The sequence below is a fragment of the Desarmillaria tabescens genome (genome assembly GCF_030435595.1).
Source record: "Desarmillaria tabescens strain CCBAS 213 chromosome Unknown EV420scaffold_23, whole genome shotgun sequence".
Classification (NCBI taxonomy): Eukaryota; Fungi; Basidiomycota; class Agaricomycetes; order Agaricales; family Physalacriaceae; genus Desarmillaria; species Desarmillaria tabescens.
In genome coordinates this window covers 245,056-266,132 of record NW_026848322.1, presented here as the reverse complement: position 1 = coordinate 266,132, position 21,077 = coordinate 245,056, and the positions used below count along the sequence as shown (strand labels likewise).

The 21,077-nt window shown below is 44.9% G+C and overlaps 4 protein-coding genes across 4 annotated transcripts; all 4 read left to right on the top strand.

Moving 5' to 3' along the window:
- Positions 1-668: 668 nt before the first annotated feature.
- Positions 669-1,845, top strand: EV420DRAFT_1480950 (uncharacterized protein; the record flags this gene model as incomplete). Its single annotated transcript, XM_060469726.1, has 6 exons — positions 669-751; positions 804-856; positions 911-1,058; positions 1,104-1,387; positions 1,444-1,530; positions 1,583-1,845. 6 exons carry the CDS (start codon positions 669-671, stop codon positions 1,843-1,845), a joined length of 918 nt encoding a protein of 305 aa, XP_060329391.1.
- Positions 1,846-4,171: 2,326 nt separating this feature from the next.
- On the top strand, positions 4,172-8,575 carry EV420DRAFT_1480949 (uncharacterized protein; the record flags this gene model as incomplete). The annotated part of the gene is made up of 16 exons (XM_060469725.1): positions 4,172-4,217; positions 4,399-4,688; positions 4,843-4,900; positions 4,983-5,089; positions 5,139-5,173; positions 5,221-5,410; positions 5,461-6,459; positions 6,513-6,736; positions 6,870-7,011; positions 7,061-7,259; positions 7,289-7,397; positions 7,441-7,498; positions 7,614-7,674; positions 7,729-8,001; positions 8,080-8,267; positions 8,342-8,575. 16 exons carry the CDS (start codon positions 4,172-4,174, stop codon positions 8,573-8,575), a joined length of 3,213 nt encoding a protein of 1,070 aa, XP_060329390.1.
- Positions 8,576-10,664: 2,089 nt separating this feature from the next.
- Positions 10,665-12,015, top strand: EV420DRAFT_1480948 (uncharacterized protein; the record flags this gene model as incomplete). Its single annotated transcript, XM_060469724.1, has 3 exons — positions 10,665-11,023; positions 11,074-11,559; positions 11,742-12,015. The coding sequence occupies 3 exons, from the start codon at positions 10,665-10,667 to the stop codon at positions 12,013-12,015; spliced, it is 1,119 nt and encodes a 372-aa protein (XP_060329389.1).
- Positions 12,016-18,953: 6,938 nt separating this feature from the next.
- Positions 18,954-20,258, top strand: EV420DRAFT_1480946 (uncharacterized protein; the record flags this gene model as incomplete). Its single annotated transcript, XM_060469723.1, has 6 exons — positions 18,954-19,038; positions 19,072-19,247; positions 19,268-19,392; positions 19,468-19,661; positions 19,709-20,190; positions 20,244-20,258. 6 exons carry the CDS (start codon positions 18,954-18,956, stop codon positions 20,256-20,258), a joined length of 1,077 nt encoding a protein of 358 aa, XP_060329388.1.
- Positions 20,259-21,077: the final 819 nt, after the last annotated feature.

Sequence of the window (21,077 nt, the reverse complement as noted above, 5' to 3'; positions counted from 1 at the left end):
ATCCATTCCTGCTTTCTTTGATTTGAGATAAATTTCACGCCATCTTGGAACTTTTGATATCGGACGAAATTTCAGCAAGTCTCATTCACTTTCCGAAAAGTTAGGTATAGGTACTATAGTCAGGATGTCCTAAATTTCTACATTTACGGTGTGACTGAATAATTTCATTTCTCAGAAAGAAAATGATTTTACTTGTTAAATTACGGTATTCACGAAGCGAAAGCATAACATAGTAAAGTGGAGTAAATATTTCAAAAGCGGGTAGCCTTCCATTCCTACCTATCTTTGAATGGATGCGTCTTTCATCAGCCCTTAATGTATAAAATTGTCCACGTCGTATAAAGCCTCTCCAAGTCCATTTTATAGGGTATTAAAACAAGTTTAAGTCTGCCAAGATCAGCAAAATTTATCCTTTATGGTGCCCAATCTGCCTCTCTGATGTGTGCCACATGTATCATCAGGCAATCGTTCTTATTAGCGAGCAGTTGTTGCATTAAGTCATGTGCCACATCGCTAGACATAGCTGGAAGCACGGAAACGTTGTGGTTCCGATGTGTTTTGTTGGGAACGAAGGGTGACATATTTGCAGCTTCAAGCGTAAATTGAAGTGTATAAATATCGAACAAGGTGTTATGATAATCAAACTCGTTCTTGTGATCACCGTTGACATGGCTCACACTATACCATTTTGTGTGGTTCTTGCGCCCCCAGGAGTTCCAGGGGCAGAGCCTGGCATCTACAATAACAAGCTGTACGTTGTTAACACTTTTGTTTAACTTCGACATATTGATCGTTTTCACTAGTGTATGGATTGTCAATGGAGTTAACGGACCAAAGTGGCTGGTCGCCGTCTATTGTCAGTGTCACGATCAGGCAATGGCATTGAACAGTCGTTTAAACCCATTCATAGCATTGCATGGAACAGAAGACCTGGCATCGTTTCGTTCCTCTCTGCGAGGTTGGGAAGACTGGCCTGGTATTACTGCCCTCTTCAATCAGAATGGGACAACCTTTTGGTCTGTAATCTTTGGAGCCAGATCGGGAATCTTTTATCAAGAGTGAGTTGGACGTCAATGACGAGGACATGTTTTCATGATTTTTAGGGCACATGCGACTGAGCAGATGGAGCGCTCCCTACCTCAATACAGGGCAGCGTTTGGGTTTGATCGATTTGAAAATGCATTAATCTGCCAGATGTCTCGATCAAGCAATATTGTCGGTCTTCTTGACAGGTTACCTCGTCCTCACATCGCCCCACCCTGTCCCCACCTCAATCAGCCGTCGGTCCCCAGTCCTGATGTTCCCTCGCCAGGAATTTCGGGAGGATCGTTGTCGCAGAAGCAGAAGCAGTCCAACGCCGACATCTCGCACTCGAAGATGCCCACCAGTCAGTGATTATTTTCGCGTTTGTTTGATGTTTCATTTTTGTCCGATTACATGTAGGCCACGGAAGCCCGTCGAAAAGTTCTCACCTGACTTCCACCGTCCATATCACCAACAGCGGCAATAACGAAGTATTTTCTACTACAAGTTGGTATCGCACTTTTCACCTTGGGGATGGCAATTGATTTTTAAGTTCCAGCTCATAGGAATGTCCACGACATTGTTCATCAAGGACCTATTCGACAAGCATCGCCGCAAAAAATGTCCCGGGCATCCCTACGTCTTCCAAGGCTTCTTCGACTGTACTTGGATATCTATCAATACCCCGAGGTCTTAATTTCGCAATACTTGGACATGGCGGAGGATCGTGATGACTTTGTTGAGGCCATGTCGTTTAATGGTGTCCCAGAAGAGGCTGGTGGTTTTATTTGGGACTTGTACTTGGGACTTCTGGGTTTCTAAAATTTTCATTTGTTTTTAAATGTACTATTTCATGCAAATAGAACGGAATACAACCAGGGAACATCCTTCTCTTGATTATTTAGTGCTTTGGCCGACATCACCACAATATGAAACAGCACACTTTCAACTGTTGTGGACATATCTGCAGCCCATGGACGAAGAACCGTGTCATTAATGGCCGTTTAAATGAATATCGGAACAAAAATTTATCATCTCAGAGTAGACGTACACTGACCGACAAAAATAAAGAAACACATGGTTTTTTTGATCGGAGTCGCAATAGCTCCTCAACACTGCGATATTTTTTTGGACTTCCAGTGAGTGTAATGTAGCTTGATATCTGTAGTTTAATATTATGAAAAGAATGAGGCAAAAATACCAGTCAGTGAGCAAAGTAAGAGGGCTGCAAAACCACATGCCAATTTTGATGATGTAATGGCATCACATCAACGTCGGAACCAACTTGAATCTGAACCACCACCTGGGCCGATTGCACTGAAATTCCTATCATGTATTCACCTCCTCCTCGCAAACCAAATGTGCCTATTACCCCTACGAAAGCAGCCCGTATTTGCACTCTCCTCAATGAAGGCCACACCTGCACTGAAATCAGCAATGTCATTGGATGTTCGCGCTCTACCGTCTGCAAAACTGGCCACAAATATGAAGGGAAGGAGAACTACTATGCTCGCATTGAAGGGTGAGGCCACCCACGCAAGATGGACGATGCGGATATTAAATTTGCTGTGCGAAAAATCCGTAGTCACGACTGCTGGACAGCGGTCGACGTTCAACGGGGGTATTTCGACCATCTTTCAGAGCGCACTGTGCAGTGCAGGCTTTCAGATGAGGGCCTGAAGGGTTACAAGAGGTGGAAGGTACCAATGCTCACGAAGGCTCATGTTAGAAAGCGAAGGGTGTGGGCAGAGGCACATGCAGAATGGGGAGCAGAAAAATGGGGTACTGTGCTCTACTCAGATGAGTCCAAATTCAACTTCTTTGGGTCAGACGGAGTGCAGTGGTGTCGTAGGGGTCCTGGTGAGGCACTAGATGTGCATAACGTGTTGCCCTGGTTGAAGCATGGAGGTGGGGGGGTGATGGTCTGGGGATGCATGATGAGTTTGGGCTTCGGACAGCTGATTTTGGTGGAAGGCACTATGAATGCTGTCCAGTACTGCCAGATACTTAATGAAGGACTTCTTGGCACCCTCCAGGACTATGAACTCTCAGTCGACAATGTCCTTTTTCAGCAGGATAATGACCCCAAGCACACAGCTCGGCTTACGAAAAAGTGGCTCGCCAACCAAAACATCTCTGTAATGGACTGGCCACCAAATAGCCCCAACCAAAGCATCATAGAGAATGCTTGGGCTACTCTCGAACATCGTCTGAACAACAGACCACGTCACCTGACAACGACTGCTGCATTATTTGCCGTTCTGCAGGAGGAGTGGGCTGCACTTGGAAAAGAGTATTGCAATGCGTTATATGGTAGTATCCCATCACGGGTGAGGTCCTTGATATTGGCAAAGGGCAGGCATACTAGATATTAGGTTGTTGGACTTTTCATCAGGTCAATTATCTTGTTTTCTCATTTTACTTACACTGCTAAAAATGACACTCTTGGCTAACATATTTATATCTCATCATTTTTTTCATGTATGTACCTCATTCTTTTTCTAACAATAAACTACATCAATTAAGCTACATTTCTCTCACTGAAAGTCTGAAAAAATATCGCAGCGTTGAGGAGCTATTGCGACTCCAATCAAAAAAACCACGTGTTTCTTTATTTTTGTCGGTCAGTGTAGATGCGGTTATTGGTTCCGTATGTGATCACTACTTAAGGATAAATTGATTTAAAGAATAGGTTTCAAAGTAGTCTGAATCTGTTTTGTCCATCACCCCAGTGAGGAGAACATGAATTGAGGTTGGTATTTCAAAAACCGGCGAGGACCAAAACCGGCATAAGTACTCATGTTCAACTTTGGTAGTTCTGTAGACTTCTTTCAACACCCGTTCGTAAGAGGTATCTCGTTTTGTTGTCGATAATTTGTCCGTGATGCATGACGCTTTATTGATGAAAATATTATTGTACAGTCAATGTACAGTAGTGAAATGTACCAATGTCCCAAATATGTGGACTCGAGGTGAACAAAATAGACCCCAAAGAAACACAGATCAACCAACTTCTGGCTGCAAGGATGGATTATGCATCACAATGGCAAAATTTCTTGTATTTAGAGACCCGTAGATTATTCCACAATCGCCGGAAATTGCGCAAATTTCTTTCCCACGCTTTGCTGTTCTCCCTTTAACCACCACTATGGCAACAAACAGTCCTGAAGGCATGCAGCTTCAAAATAGTCTTGGTAAGACTATTTCTCTATCTTTGTTACGCGTTCACAGCGATTTCTCATGACATCATTCTGAAAAAATCGCGGGTCTCGATGACTATTGTTTCTAAGTCCATTTTGAAATAGGAGCATCGAGGTGGATGCCCAGCTTAGTCATCGAAAGTTCATCGAGGTTCACGTGCTGACGTGATTTCAGTAACAGGATATACAGCTGCGAAACAATCTCCGTTGGTTTGGTCACTTCCAGTTCATTGCAAGCTATTCCTACTTTCGCACCTCGATCCTGATCTTTGGTATGAATTGCATGCGGAAGAAAGTCATCAGAACGCGGACATATTGCAGTTCAGGATGGCAATGGGAAGATCGTTGAAGTCTGTGGCCGACAAGGACTGGGACAAAGGCCATCCGTCTCAAAAGTGCATAGACAGCATCGGCGGAGGTCGCAATGCAAATAAATCTACAGGTCAGCTGGAAACCCTTGTGCTTGTAAAGGCGATGGATATCGCTGCTGGATTTCTTTGATTGCCATGCCGTTCCTATTATCCAAGTTTTAAGAAGTCGCTGACATTTGATGAGCGTCAACTTGGGGTACATTCCAGTTCCGTTCCTTTGTTCAAATTTGCTTATCACGTGTTTTAAGTTTTTGAGAAGGCTAGAAGGCTGGATGCACAAATTAGACGAAATTGCGACTTCTCTCCGTATGTACAATGAAAGAAGAATGGTCCCCCTTCCTCCTCTACAGCCAGACGCGACGATGAATCACTGAGATTCTGCACACAGATATATGTTTGCTTGCGAATCATTGGAAACACGAATCGGCGAAAAATTGGCTGAAGGTCCTGTGCATATTGGATGGCGTGGCTTTTCACATCCGATTACTACGTTATGTGAGCAGGTCCCATTCTGCGTTCTTCTTTGGCCTAATGTTTGACTCAGCATAATGGAGTGGAGCAGACAACACTTTGGCAACGGTAGGTTCTTCTGGTATCAAACAGGCAATCTTCTCACTTGCTTTTAGGTTTATCAACGATAATTTTGACCACCCTGACGTCAAAATGATCATGGGAAATGAAGAAACAATAAAACGGTTCAAAAAGAATTTACCACGGTGGAAACAAGCCTTCGCGAACGCTGTCGCAATATCCCCCCTTGTGCTCATCATGGGCCAAGGAATGGGCCAAACATTGAACACCCCTCTTGCCTTACAAGTGAGTTCGATCATACATTTCTAGTTATTTCGCCTGACACCCCATCTAAGGTCGGGGGACGTCTGTCTTCAATTGGGAAACCAAAGCTGATCCTTCGTGTTGAAGAAATCTTGTGGAAGTCCATTGTTGGTATAGCTTGGGGCTCATGGATGAGCGAAATTGCATTGAGTAAATTTTTGGCCGAAGTCCAGCCGTTGGTTGAAAAGATGCTGGATTCCAAGGCTATGTTAAAGGATGGAGCAAAGAGGGGATGGGTAGGATATGAAGGGGAGGATACGTGGTTTGAAGATTCAATCACGTTCATCCAACAGAACGTTGTTCCTGGTCTGGAAGCCAAAATCGGAGCCGAAACAAGCGAATGGCTCATAAGCAGCAGATCACTCTGGATTGGAAAGGGCGGTCGCAAGAAGGACCCGGTACAACGAGGCAGAAGCAGTTCTTGTCCTCCCCGATGGTCAAAGCCTCAGCGAAAGTCTCGAAGCCTCTCCCCTTCACGATATTCGGCTCGAAGGCCAGCCTTCACGCGTGAATTGATTTCGAAGATCTGTTGCATCTTGACTTACCGAGTACATGCATGGGGTCACAAACATTATCTGAATTTTGACGAAAGGCCAGAGTGGCAATATCCACCTACGTTGCCCCCTCTCACTGTTCGAGACCTCGAGCAAATTCCTGTCGGAGCTATCATCATCGGTGCAATGCCCCCCATTCGCAAGGATCCTCCGAAAACAGCATTTTCTTTATCCCATAAACAGAAAATAATTCACGAGAGGAAGCTCTCACAAGACCTGGATGCAGGCTGGCATCAGTTGATGTTAATGGCGCCCTCTCTGAGAATGGGCCAGGTGCAGGATGCGGCACCATCTCTCTCCCGCAGAAAAAGGCAATGGTCGAGCGCTGTCAGCAAGCTTGATACCAGAGAAAGGTCCAAGAAAGCCAAGCTTGATCGTGGTCTGTCCCGTTCTTCGCACCCGATTACTTCTCCGCTCGTTTGGGCTCCTGCCAAAAAGCAATACAGGACATTCGACTATTATCCGTTGATCTCTAATGTATGTATCCCCTGGTATCTTCTGCGTACTACTACCTTATTATAAGTCTCTAGGAAACTGATGATCGCCTTGCGCTTGCTGGGTGGAACACTTGCGTAAGGACTGACGCAAGCGGAGGTCCACTCTACCGGTTGAAAGAAACTGGGAAGGCGGCAGATGAATCGATGATCGTGACCCTGAAACAATCTTCGGCCTTGAAAAATCCTCAAGGGACTCTCGAGACCTTCCGCTGCTACAACATTCTCCTGTATGACACGAAAACTTTGCCGCTTACATGGTCTTTGGCAGTCCCTTTCTGAGATTGGCAACATTGATATTCTTCGAGAAGTCCAAGGTTTCTTCTGTTTTCTTCCTTCATTATGAAATGGTCTTTTAATACGCTGCACTACCCCAGACCATCACCGGCGCAGCTCCAACGACACGATGGAGCAACTTCACATCTCTGTTTCCTTACGTGAAATGTATGAAGAAGGCCTTTTGGAGGATGGTCGCATCTTGAACGCTTTGTCTCTACCTTGCAGCACTTCATACAGCGGTCACCCTTTACAGTCAGTAAGGCACAATTTATCTCAGTGTTTGCTAAAATGGTGATGTCTTTTAGGATTGTTTCGAGTCACATACGAGCATTCGAAACAGACGTCTGACCTACCCGAGGACATCTATACAGTGGAGTATCCTGTCTCAGGCGACAAGTTTCTGGTTGGTTGCCACCAAAGGAGCCATTAGTTACATTCATCCAGATTGTTTTGGTGTCGGTACCGTCATTGAGGTTCTTTGCGGGCAGGAAGTTGTGGTACAGTGTTTAAGCATGTGGTGGATGTAATAATAGACAGGACAGCCTGTATCGATGAGTACATTAATGATTGGGCACCTGGATTTATTCCAGATCCAGAGGAATGGACTGCAGAGGTTGTCTTGCTTGAACCTGGTTCTGCCTTGTACGTCATCATGCCCTATCTGTCTTGAAATGCGCTAACACAGATGCAGCTACATGCGTCCCGACACTCACCATGCAGTGGTGACCCTGGAGAATTCCATTGTAAAATGTCACCATTTCTACTCCACTGGTCACACTCTCGAAAACTGTCTCGGGCTGGGTTCATACCTGTATGCTCGGTTATACTATTACAAACATTTTGCACGTTGAGCTCCAGGAGGTTCTCCTTCGTATGATGTGCTACTTTGGTGCAGCGATCAGTGATCAAGGACCCGAAAGTAAGTAAAAATCTCGCAGTGACTGTCCTTCTGGTCCTGATAAATGGTATCAAGATCACGACACAGATATTCCCACTATGACAAGAGATGGACTTCTTGACTTCATTGCGTTAGGAAATCTCTGTCTATTTGTGCCTGCCTTGTATGCCTGTGTCACTGAGACCGAGGGAGACTCGAAACCTGCAATTGCCATGGCAGCCGGCGCATACATATCCACAATACAGCGTTTGCGGATGAAATATTGTCTGGTTTTTCTCGACGATGACAAAGATGTTGCTGTGCAGTCCCCGGAATCAATGATGCATGTCAATGACCAGGTCACCCTGAGTGTTGGGTCCCTGGATATCGCTGATTTTGCTAGGAGCTCCTGCTGCTCATTTTGGGCGAATCTTTGATTCTTTACAGCTGAGACGGCTTTGCAAGCGTGGAGGGCTTTAGGACAACATGAATCGGTCTTGTTCGATACTGAGACATTTCAGCAAGATATTAAGGATGCCATGGAAACCTATTTGCAGATGGAGCTATCATCTGAGTTCCTCAAGGCTTACAAATGCCGGAAGAGGAAGATTTTGCTCCTTAGGCCGATATTTTTGGTTCAGGCAAAAGGCTGAAGTCCTATGTACGTGAGGTAGTTTCCTATCCTGAATGGTCTGACCTGTTGCAGTAGAATCCGATGCCCTGGAGGATTGGTCAGGAAACCGTCGACTATGATTCGTCTGATGGTGAAGAAGAGGACCCTAAGGACGAAGAAGACTACCCCCCAACCAATGTTTCAAACATAAATGATGGGGATTCAAGTGGCATGGATATGACCGGGGATGATGATGATTCACAGGACGAGTCAGAATCGACATCAGAGAGAGATTCTAATGCTGGCTCAGAATACAGGCCTGGACTCTGAGTGTCTTTAATGAACAAAAGTATAAATACCTTGTCAAAAACATTGTGAATTGTTCTATGTGAAACAGTGTGATTGTATGTGATGTCTCAGTATATTGGTTGATGTTTGGTGATTGTAGTCTTAGCTGAAGGTGAAAGTTTCCCTATCAGATGTGCTCAGTTGTGTGAAATTTTTCTGTTCTGAGTGTGATTCCTTCACGGTTGCAGTGGGAAAGCTATGATTTGATCTTGAATCATTACATAATGATGTCCAAAACCTCCGAGTTTCCTCCGAGCTGTAGACGATGAAATGCCTAAGTGACTCGGGTTCCTTCTTATCGGCTTTCCTCACCCTTGCGATAATCATTCCTTCCTCTCCGCTGCATGTCACTTGGTGCCTGTAAACATATCTTCGATTGTAAAGATGGAACTTGGTTGTAGTGGTGGAACTGCTCGACATCCTCTTCATCGTTTTGGCGAAGGTAAAATGCTGGTTCTGCCATCGATGAAAATAGACATTACTCCATATCCTAGTAACACCATCGGCGAATCGGATATTATGTTCTAGGTATCCTTGTTACCATGTCGCCGGTCCCATATACTTATCGCTCTTAACCTTGAAAGAAATGTTTTGTTACCCTTGCTCCCACATGGGAGTTGAGAGTTTGTCTTAGGCATACAATGTACTATCTGCTGTATGGGTATCCAGGAAGTGTGATAGCTCTCTCAAAAGGATGGAAGGTCGGTGCACTGCCGACATCCATAGGTCTTCTGAGATAATTGCCGGCATAGGATAGGGTTAATGGAGATTCGATGACGGCGATCAGTCTTTACATAATTCCAGTTCGGTAAGTACAGTCATCACCCGGTCTATTGTACAGGCAAATTTCCGCAACATTTTTAAGCTTCCCTCAGAATTCTTTCATTCTATAAAGCAATTCACATTATTTAGCATATGCTCAAGAGTATATATTATAATTTTGGGGTGATTCAATGGTGATTTGATGGTGTGGTGAAATCTTTCGTCCAAAGTCCCAAATTACTGGCTACCGGGACTTTTGTACACCGGATCCCGTGCGCCAAATTTGGGCCATGGTTTCCCAGTTTGGATGATTTTCTCATGGCTCTGACCAGTCGTTTCACCTATAACACCACGGCAACTGATCTTTGACCCATGGCCCTGCAGGACAATTTCATCCTTTTAACTTGAAAATCAATTTTAAGCGTTAATATATGCACCCCACTGCCTTCACCCTTTCTCTAAACCTATATTGGTGTTTTGCCAAAATTCATACTCTTCACTATTGATTTCTTCCTGACTGATACGTGGACTCTTACCTTGATTTTTGTTAGCCATATGATAGCCTATATGGTATTCCATCAAAAATAAAATTGAGGTTGTTTGAGAGTGAAATAAGAAGTTATATTGAAATGTACAAAGAAGTAGTGGTGTTCAATAGACTGTACCAGATGACAAAAGCCAAACGAAAAAGCACGTTGAAGTATATCCTGTCTGAGTTGTCACACAAATTTTAACATCTTCCACATTTTTGATATCAGTGTGATGTATGACTGAATTTCCATAATAAAATGCAGGTCTGTGCAATGGCCTAATGGGTGCAAAGTATTGAAGTTAGGTGTATGAACTCAATCAAGCTTATTAATTGTGCGATGTACACTATTACTGGCCCAAAAAATGACACATTTCTTCCAATGAATACGAAGAAAGTATTCAATTTTAAATATGGTGAGGGTTTATATAATGTTGTCTGAAAAACTACTAAAGGATCTTCTGCGCATATTGAATGCTTTAGTTTTGGAACAGTTAAGAATTAGTAGAGGAGCTCAATACTATAAAGTGAACATATGTAGGGAGTTCACAATTAACATAATACCATTTCTAGTTGCATCAAATCGTTTTCTCCCTTCACTTTAACCCCTCCTCTTCTACCTGTGTATGCCCCGTATGTTTCTCCACGTTCTTTGCTCTTCTATAGAACTCCAAAATTAGAACAGAATGACAGTCATGTGGGCAATGATGTCAGATAGATCACAAAGACGTGGCAACATCCGATAACAATCTCTTTTCCATACTTCCACCAGCCCGCAAAATGACATCTGTTATTGGTGCGGATGCTCACTATTACGGATCAAGCACTTTTACCTTGCAAGCAACCCTTGCATGCCCAGAGGTTTTGAAAAGGGGGGCTTCCAAATCGCAGCCAGCTGATGTCACGAAAGGCATGACTGATATGAAACAGAACCTACGAGACCTCACTCTTGTTCCAAAGGCTGCTGAAGCCTCCCCTCCCCCATCGCCATTTCATGATGCTCCTCTCGAGCTACGAGGCTGGCTGAAGGGTCTGGATGATTGTCTTCCTGGCGAAGTGTATGAGAAAGTTCTTGACTCCGAAAGTCAGTCATGGATGGAGGAAAACTTTGAGAATGTATCTGAAGCAGTTTGTGGTCAGTAAGTACCTTTGCCATTTTATTTTATGGAGGACCTCACATTTTAGTTAGCTGGGAATTTCTCAAAGACAAAGTAATTGTTACAATTCCTTGTGTCACCCACGATTCCACACTAGATACCATTGCAGCAGCATTACATGCTAACTGGCATGCCACCATCGGATTGAGGATCCTAGCTGGCACTCATATCCCTCTCTCTGAAGGCCATTGGAAAGGGCCAGATATTCTCATATTTGACCGGGGACTGAATTGGGAGGACCCGAAAAATCTTCCAATCAATTACAACTGGCCGGTAGTCGTATTTGAGGTTGCTTACTCCGAGTTGAAACCCAGAGTCAACAAGGATATCCTTAGACTCATGTTCGGCATGCATGGCAGAGCACTGATGGGCATAGCCATCAAGTTGAAGTACGATGATGAAAGGCTCATCAGCATCGAGATCTTTGTGTATTATTTCTCAGGAGAAGGCGACTTCTTTCCTGAAGAAGCGGAGCCATTTAGTGCCAGTGAAATCTACGTCAACCAGGACAGGAAATGGTATCCTATTTCAGAGAGGCGCAAGGAAGACAAGTTGTTCTGAATGGTCTGTGCAGAAGTAAAAGGCAAAAGGCATTTTTACGAGTGCTCCTTGGCCAGTAATTGGATCGTAAGATTTTTTGTTGCTCCTGTGCTGTCCAATTGTTTATTTCTGGCCTCCAGATTGATGACAATCACCACAGTTCCAAAGAAGACCTTGTAATCCCACCCGATTTTTTGAAGCATGTACCTGATGGAATGAAAATGGTTATATCTGCCGACAGCCTCTGGTCCGATCTCAAAAAGGGATACCAAATGACCGGATACTTCAATTCAGTTTTCGAGCATTTCAAGAAAGATGATATGCCTGGTGACGAGTTAAAAATCACCTGCAAACGACAGGGATTGCATGATGGGGATGTTCACGGGAGTGATGAAAGTGAAGAGCAGGTGAAGAAGAAGGGAAAGCACCATTAGTTCATCTTTAGTTTTTACACATTTGGAATTCTAGCGTAGTTATCTTCATGCAAAATATCTTTTGTATATGTAACAGTCGCTGCAAATATGTTACCATGCCAATAATGTGATATCAGGAATTCGGGAATAGATGAAGCTTAAGTAGCGGTCGTCATTGTGGTCAAAAGGCTTCAAAGGTGTAAGCGCTGTAAACGTAGTAGGCAATCGGGCCGGGTATACACCGAGTTCGACTTTTCAATAAATCCTGCCTTTTCCTTACAGACACATAAGGGTCCAGACTGTTCTTGAGTACACGGAACCCGTGTTTTCGTCACAATTGCCGGACCTGAGGTACGAGGGTCCCGGCAACCCGACTGTGACACAGGTCTCCGGCTTGTTGAGGCCTGCCCCAAACCCGGCTTTTTACTTGGGATATCGGTTGGACCTCTAAGTTGAAGGCAAAGCATTTTGATTATTTTATTAGACTTCTCCTACTTGTATGAGTTACGGTAATCTCTCTGGGGAGAGTGTAAGAGTGATGAAACAGAAGCTCCGTTCTCCCCAGGGTCTTATAAATATGATGAAAAGGGGTAGCTGATCATGTCAGCGTGAATCCCGTGGAAGCAGGATGCGTTAAACCTCTGGTGCTGCCGACGCTCTGAACCGTGACTTCCTGTTGGGATTTGGCAACCCGGCATCATGCCGAAGTTGCTTATTAAGGTAGAAGTAGTAGGAAAAGCGTGGAAAGTTCTAGTAAAATAGTATTTAGTATAAAAGTAGGTACTGTAGAGTAGATTCTCATGCGTTTGCAGAGCCCAGCCAAGCGCAATACTATTGGCTTGCTACCGCGCATGTAACACTGGGAATGGACCGATACCCCGTTTTCCAACACTTCCAGGAAGTGAATATTTGATTATGCAAGGATCCCAGTCCTTCAAGCCAAGTACAGGGTAAGTCCTTATTCTGTGCGCTCGCGGCAATTAGACTTGCGTAAAACAAGTTTTAAACCCATTATAAGTAGTCATATCCATAAGTTCAGTTTTACAGCAACAAGAAATATCTGGAGTCAAGATGTGGGTATCAATTGCTTCATTCAGATCATCCATACTTATCTCAATGATATTAGACTTAGGGATGATAAATTATAGTCATATGCAGCTTAGGAATGTGCACCTGTACTGTTACAGATACAACCGTAGCAATAGGGAGGGTCAGATGTGCGATTATGGGTCAATTCTGGATTGGTTATGTATTCAATTATGGACTTGATTACAACGCCCATGACCGACACTGAATGAATCGGTTTCACAGCGGACAAGGCTTCTGAAGAAGTCCAGCGCATGGTTGAAGGCATAATCGGCCCATAATCGCATAACTGACTCCGTAAATGACAAATTTATGAATTACTTGAATACAAGTATGCGATAGCAGAGCAAGATGGGATCTTTCCCAAGGAGAATAATCTCAAAGCGCTCTGTTGTCTCCATGAGTATCTTATCAGTGCTCTACAAAGCAGAGGAACGGCGGCGTGGTAAGACAGACGCGCCAGACGCGTGAAAGGTCCATGGGATATCCTATATGGATAATAGAACTCCACGCAGGTTTTCGCAGAATCGCACTTCAAAACGGAACCGATGATGCATCAGTGTTGCGTGAATCACGTGGTGCATGCGACTGCCGTTTAGAGCTTTTCCGAACCACGAGGACCTCATTACCTTGCTGAAAAGCAAGGTCAACCCACAGTCATAAAGTTTCCTTTTCCGTCGTCTGCCAAAAGCAATTAAGTACAAATAGGTGGCTGTGCTCAATCCAGCAGTCCTCTTCCTACTCTCGCATCTGCCAAAACCAAACAAATACAATGTAGCCGTGCAGCATGTCAAGACTCAGTACTCAGTACTCAGCCATTTACCATCTCGACTCTATTGCACCTGCAGCACTAGCTTCAAAAAGTCGCCTCGCACATTGAATATTGAACGTTTGAACCTGAACATCTGGGGAATTGCTTAAGAATTGGATCGTGAGCGACTAATACCTTCTCCATATTTTCCCTTCGCTGATGCTCATGCATCGCACTTTATAGTCTGTTCCACTTACGAGGACTAGTACTACTCGCTGTGCTGTCCTAGCACAATTAACACTGCATCTGTCCTTCTTGCCATCAACAAGAAGCACACTTTCTAACTTCGTCTCTGGACACTTGCAGAGGGAAAGTCTCCCTTTGGCATCCCATGCTCAATACACGAGAACATTGTACCCAACAAGATCATTATCACGTATATCAGCCCACAAGACAAGGATCGGTACAAGCTTGTAAAAGGACCACAAGGTGATAGTCAAGGTACTAAAGGAGCTCATCCAGGGGGAAAATACAGGAAAATGTGAGGCAGAGTGGAAACTGAATGCTTTTCTGGCAGAGGGAATAGCCAAGGATGACCAGGACCGCGGAGCTAGGTGTGATCGCCTGGACCACCTATCTCATAAGCCTATATGGGAATGAGCTTGCCCATCTACTGTTCATGGTCCCGATGAAGCTTTCAGCCGCCATCAATATATTATATTCAGGTTTGCGCATGATGCACGCAGTCCAATATGATACTGGTGAGTACATCTGTTAGTGCTCTATGCCATTGATCCTTATCCGTTCACTAGATTCTGCTATTCTCTCCTCCCACTTGCCACGTATCCACCACACCATGACAAATCAACATCAACCCCGACCCAACGACCCATCCCCACGACCCTCCTTCAGTCGGACATTCCCTTCCGATATTGCGTCATCCCCTACCACTCAACGACATCTACCTGTTCCCGCTGCGCTGGTCTTTCAATGGCTAGTAACGTGCGTTGTTGGAAAGTAGAAGAGGACGTTGCCTCCTGTCTGGTGCGAGGAGGGAGTGAGTATGCCTGGAGACTGCGCGAAATATGACCCCACCCCATCCTGGTGTGTAGGTGTCCGAGTTTTGGCTGGAGACAATGGATCGTCTTCCGGCAAGCAAGACGTCTGCGCCTAGATGATGTATTCAAAACCGGTGAACACACCCACGGCAAAACTTCACATAGGGTAGGGACGGCAGGTAGTCTTAGGAGGGACTAGTTTTACCTCGACGCCATGTATTGACGTCTGGCAAGCGAGAGCATGGCGTCGGGGTATTGTTGTGGATACAAGGAGTATAGGGCTAGGGTAAACTGGACATAGTACGCACGTCGCACGATGTCGACTGTCTTCGTTACTGATTGAGATCCTTTGCATCTAGCTGTTATTGTACACCTTGCACCCCAGCCTCTCCCTGGACGATGACTTTTGCGCGGACATGACGTATCGACATCTGGCGAACGAGCGCACGGTGTCGTGACACCGGTCGGAATTTTGGAATAGATTATGGGTCTGAGTTCAGGGACTCTTATTAGAGATGGTTTGGCACTATGCAGTGTGGATTTTTCAATGTACAAATGATCTGCGAGGTATACGACTGGTATATCGGTGTTCAAAGAAGCAGATGTGCCACGCAAACACTTCGTAACATATTGGTATGACTTACGTAGATCAACCCGACGAGGAATTGTCGCTTTCAGTGTTTCCTTACATGTTTTGAGTCGGGAGCATTGCCAATGAAAAGGTCGACTCGAAAGAGACAGCAATAGGGTTCAAGGACAAGATTCAGCAAGGTCGTACTCGCCTCGGCACGCGGCAGGCACTTGTTCTCAAATGCCATCATACCGTTCTTGGCGGTCATGACCTCCATTTTGCTTCTAAACACATCCATTCGTAAAGACGTTGACACTGTGATTCGGAATCCTGTTACAGTCTCTCAACAAGACAAGGCTATTCAGGAGAAGCGAGTGGAGACCGAGACACGAACCACGCAGGATGAGACTTCAACTGCGGTCTCTGAAGCGTCAATCAAGGCGTCGACGGGTTGCCCTCGTGTGTTCTCTATCTTGCCGAAATGCTGAAACCAACCTGTAGATATCCTTGACATTCGAACATCCTGATGTAGCCTGGCTTGCTCGGTTCTTCTATCCTCAGGGGCAAAATGCGAGCTGGCAGCGGAGCACGTTTTGCTGTTCATTTAAGTGCTTCCACAAAATTCGTCTGCCAATTTCAGGTAACCCATCTCAGTCATCTGAACGAAAGAAATGCACGAAAAACCTTACACTTTGTAGATACAAGTGTATTGTCCATGGATAAGCAGATTTCACAAAACCAGCAAGGTCCCACACGCCCCGGCACGCGGCGGGCACTTGTATATATAGATCACTTCGATGTATTAAACATAATATCCGATGACTAAGCAAGTCATCGAGGTGGATGCTCCATTCCAAATACGTTCAGCCATCAAGGACGGGATCAACACAAGTGTAAAGTTCAGCCATTTTATAAAGAGTAAAGCTTTTCAAATATATACTGATTGTGTCCACTTGGGGCAGTTTGTGTTATCATACGAGTAGTATATTTGTCCGCCGGTGTGGGTTATTACAGGGAACACTAGAAAGGTCGCTATATCTTATACCACAAGGAATAGACAGAATTTTTTTACAAGGTGATTGAAATTAAAATAGAAAGCCAACGAGGAGGTTGATTAACAAGTAGAATAATTGAATGCATTGGTAGGCGAAGCGTGTAGAGTGGATATAAATAATGAATGAGAACTAACGTTGAACCACTGGCATGGCTGGAAAAAGTCTTTAGATTTCCACTAGACACCCACATGAAAAACTGGGATGGAAGAAGACGTCATAGGAAGCAGGAGGGTACTAATATGACGGGCAAAAGTCATCTGGTAGATTGTGAGAAAATTTTTGTCGGACATATCAAGATTCAGGATGATATTGTGGCCCCAAAATTTAATTCTATGTGCAGTCGGTATGTGCAAACGGATCACGATGTTCAATGTTCGACACAGCCAGACTTATAACTGTCATGTAACCCTCAACACACTTGTCATCTTCCTTACACAAGGGGGCGATTTATCACCCAGCGATTAGCCGACTTTGATGTACTAAAAATAGATCATGATGACTAAGAAGGTCATCGAGCCCGATGCTCCGTTCCAAATACATTCGGCCATCGAGGACGGGATCAAAGCAAGCTCAAGTTTCACCTTTTTATAAGCAGTAAAGGTTTGGATATATGCTGCTAGTTTTAACATATTTGCATCGATCGGTGCCGGTTGTTTCAATGAAAACTAGAAAGTTCTTTATATCTAAAAGACGAGGAAAGAAGTGGGACATACTGGGAAGACGAACTTCGCATTTTGGAGGATCTAAATGACATGCTGTCCGCTAGAGATGGGACTACACAAATTTTATGTAAAATTTCTGCCAAGATCGACCTCTGACAACGTTACCTTATCATGCGCATTCAGGTTTCCCTCAAGTTCTCATTTGTCTGGTGTGACAGTGGGAATAGCAGGAAATGTTTTGCACGCCGATTGAAATGAAAATGAAAAGTGAAAAGAGGAGGCCGATTAGCGGCACAGAATAATTGAATGCAAAGGTAGGCCAAGTGTGTAGAGTGTATACAAATAACGAACGAGAGCTAACATTGAAACACTGGCGAAGGATGGCTGCCTAGCATCTGTGGAATCGCGCTTGACTCCGAAACGGCGGAACTGGAATGGAACATGGTCTCAGACTCCCAAGGGAGGTACTAAGATTCAGGGCGAAAGGCATCTTGTAGATTGGGAGAAAACTTATTTCGGAAGAATCAAGATTAGGGATGCACATCATTTTGTGGGAAACATGAGAAACTCTTGTGGCTGACTCCGCAACTTCGAATCGTCCATTCCCATGGTGATCATTTCTTTTCACTAACCAGCATGTTACAAGAACTACACCACTCTGTGAATGCAGCCGACCTTAGTGAGTGTCTTCTTCAAATCCACAGCAGGCAGACACGTGGAAAACTTGCTTTATTCATGCTTCTGACATATTTTCTTGGAACAGCGGGATACGAAGCAGCAAAAAAGGCCGAAACCAGGGAATGGCTCAAGAACAGCAGAGCTCGTTGGATTGAAAAGGGTGGTCGCAAGGAGAAGCCTTTACAATGGGGAAGGGGCAACTCTTGTCCTCCCCGACAGTTAAAGCATCGGCAGAAAGTCTGGTCGAAGTCTCCTCTTCCCAATATTCGCCTGGAAGGCCAGCATTCCCGCCTGACTCGATTTCGAAGATGTGCCAGCTCCTGAGTGATCAAGTGATGCAATGGGGTCGGAAGAAATATCCAACCTGCACATTCCGACCGGAATGGCAGCGAATAAGTTGCCCTGTCTACCAGCTCCCAATCATCGATGTCAACTGGTTAACAAGCATTCATGTACCAGACATTCGTGGGGGCTAGCAAAGTCTGCCTTCAATAGACCCAAACCTCCTAGCTGTCCGGTCAACAAGGCGATTTCCGCCGTCTCCCAGAAAGGAAGCGGTCTCGGTCTGAGACCTCTTCCTCTATACACAATGTGTTGAAGAAAGCGAAATTTGATCCACATTTCTCCTTTTCTCCGACCGGAATCCTCTTACCGGAGGTTTGGGTTCCTCGAACAAATTCCTGCGTCACCTTTGAATACTTTCCGCTTGTGTCCAATGTAGGTTAACCAACCACTTTCTTGTCTCATTGCCTGATTAAAATCTAGCCTGAAGAGCAAGGAAAGCTTGCACTTTTCGAAGCTTGCTACAGGATCCCAACCTGGCTGGATCCAGTCATCCTGTCGATGAAATTCAATGAGGCATTCGAAAATCCTTCTCAGACAATGATGGCTTTCAAGAATGCTAACTTTCACCTATATGATACTCGGGCCTATCCACTGGATTGGTCTTTGAGGTCTCTATCAGAAATTGGTGATATTGACCAAGTTCACGTCTTGGAAGGTGCGGGTTTTCTTTTTCATGGAAAAATGTATCCTAATGTGGACTGTAGGGCATCGACGCTCATGTGAGAACAGTATGACCATCAAGATGTCTCTATGATGGAGGGATTGAAGAAGGGGGTCGCATTTTCAACTTTCTCTCTCTGCCTGGTCATGATTCTCCCATCAACCACCCTTTACATTCGTAAGCTGGCATTTTTTCCTAAGGTTTTTCTAGTGCACTTTAACTTCATTAGTATCTTGTCGAGCCACATCCGTGCCTTCGACAATACGTCCGATCCGGCCGATGAAATTTACAAAAGGGAATATCCGGCCTTGGCAACGAGCTTCTGGTTTGTGGCAAGGAAAGGGGCTACCACCGAGGTTGGGACAGACAGTCTTGGCGTCACTACTGTCATCGAAGTCCTTTGCAGGTGCCAGATGTGGTATGTTTTCCGACATCGAGAGCCCCGGTCCAGGGTGAATGGGAACCTGGATTTATTCCGGACGCCGAATTCTGGACTGCAGAGATTGTCCTGCTTGAACCAGGTTCTGTGTTGTATGTCATGCCTTATCTCTCTTGAAATGTGCTGACACAGATGCAGCTACATGCGTCCCAACACTCATCACACAGTGGTTACCTGGAGAACTCCATCATAAAAGGTCACCATTTCTACTCCACGGTCACATTATCAAGAACTGTCTGGGGCTGGGTTCATACCTGTATGTTTGGAGACATGGGAGGTCTTCCACTCTTTGAACTACAGCACATTCTCCTTCGGATGATGATTTACTTTGGTGTTCTGGTTGGTGACGAAGGGCCCGAATGTAAGTAAAAATATGGTGACTCTCCTTTTTGGCCTAACATTTCACAGGCAAAGACTCCCACTTCCCGGGGCTAAATAATCGTGGCATGCTGAATTTTATTGCATTGGGAAACTTTTGTTTATTTCTCCCTGCCTTCAATTCTGGCCCTTTCAAGCGCAATGAGGAGGTCACAGTCACCCGTAAGGCAATCAGGGCCTATCTTTCCATCATCCAGCGGCTAAGGGACCATCACTGTTTACTTCTCCTCGACGAACATACCTTCGTCAATTTGCACCCGTTGTCTGCGGTCAGGCAGTTGGACATTGCTGACTTTGCCAGAACATCTGCTGTTCAATTTGCTCATTCACTCATCCTAGAGGGCAGGAGGGCATTTGGCTTGACAGCCTCCATGTTTGAACTGACCGTCAGGGAATGCTTGCCAATTTTCTTGAACATCGACCCAAACTTCTTCAAGATTGACGAGCGTCGGAGGGAAAGCTTGCTACTTACAAGGAGAACTTTTTGGTACAGGAACAGTCAGCGGAAGTTGGTAAGTTGATATTCTGGCCTCAAATTCTTCCTCTGATCAATTTGTCAACCAAGATGTGCATGTGGTGAGTGACATAAAGTTCGCTCTGTGAGGACAAATGGGTGGTCCTGGTTGAAAAAAATATGTCTTCGTGCCTAAAGATTGCTACATATTGAATCATTAATAAATATCTTGTGTTTTCCATGTTGAGCCTGCTGCCAACCTCTGAAGCATTTGGTAGGGGGTCTTGCTAAGCTTTCCTCCTGTGAGTGGAGAAAAATTTGCGTCACATTGCGACATTAGAGATCACTCAGTGGCAATAGTAAAAGTTCAACTTACACTTTCATGGTCGGCATTTAAAAGAGCCTTTAATCCGCATTCGGCTGTAGTATGACATCATTGTCACCGTCTCATCTCCGTCGCCGACTTTGACTCTCCTAATGCGTCCTGCTCGAGGTTTCTTCGCTGAATACACTCCCTTTGATGCGGAGCATCGTCGCCTTCGAAGCGCTAGGTGCAATAATTTGTATCGGCGCACTCCATGTATTATTTGTGCATTTTAAGGTTTGAACTCATAACACAATATGAGACACTAAGACTCTAGGGAGATGCAGACTTTGAGCGTACGGTACAGCACTATGTCCGCAAGGTTTAGAGCCATTCGCAGACAGATGAGACGTATATCGCCTTGTGCGCGATACATGGCCAATGGTCATTCCGCTGTAATCAACTCTGGGTTATATATAGAGAGCCGTGGTTCCAAAGAGTATTGAAATAAAAACGAAAGATCCCTAATTATTGCCGCTAGGTGCCGCCACTGATATACGGAATTTAGCAACGCTGATCGTGGGGCAGGTTAAGCAGATTTAGGCGTGTCGTTGGCTGTACGGGATAGAAGTTGGAGCATT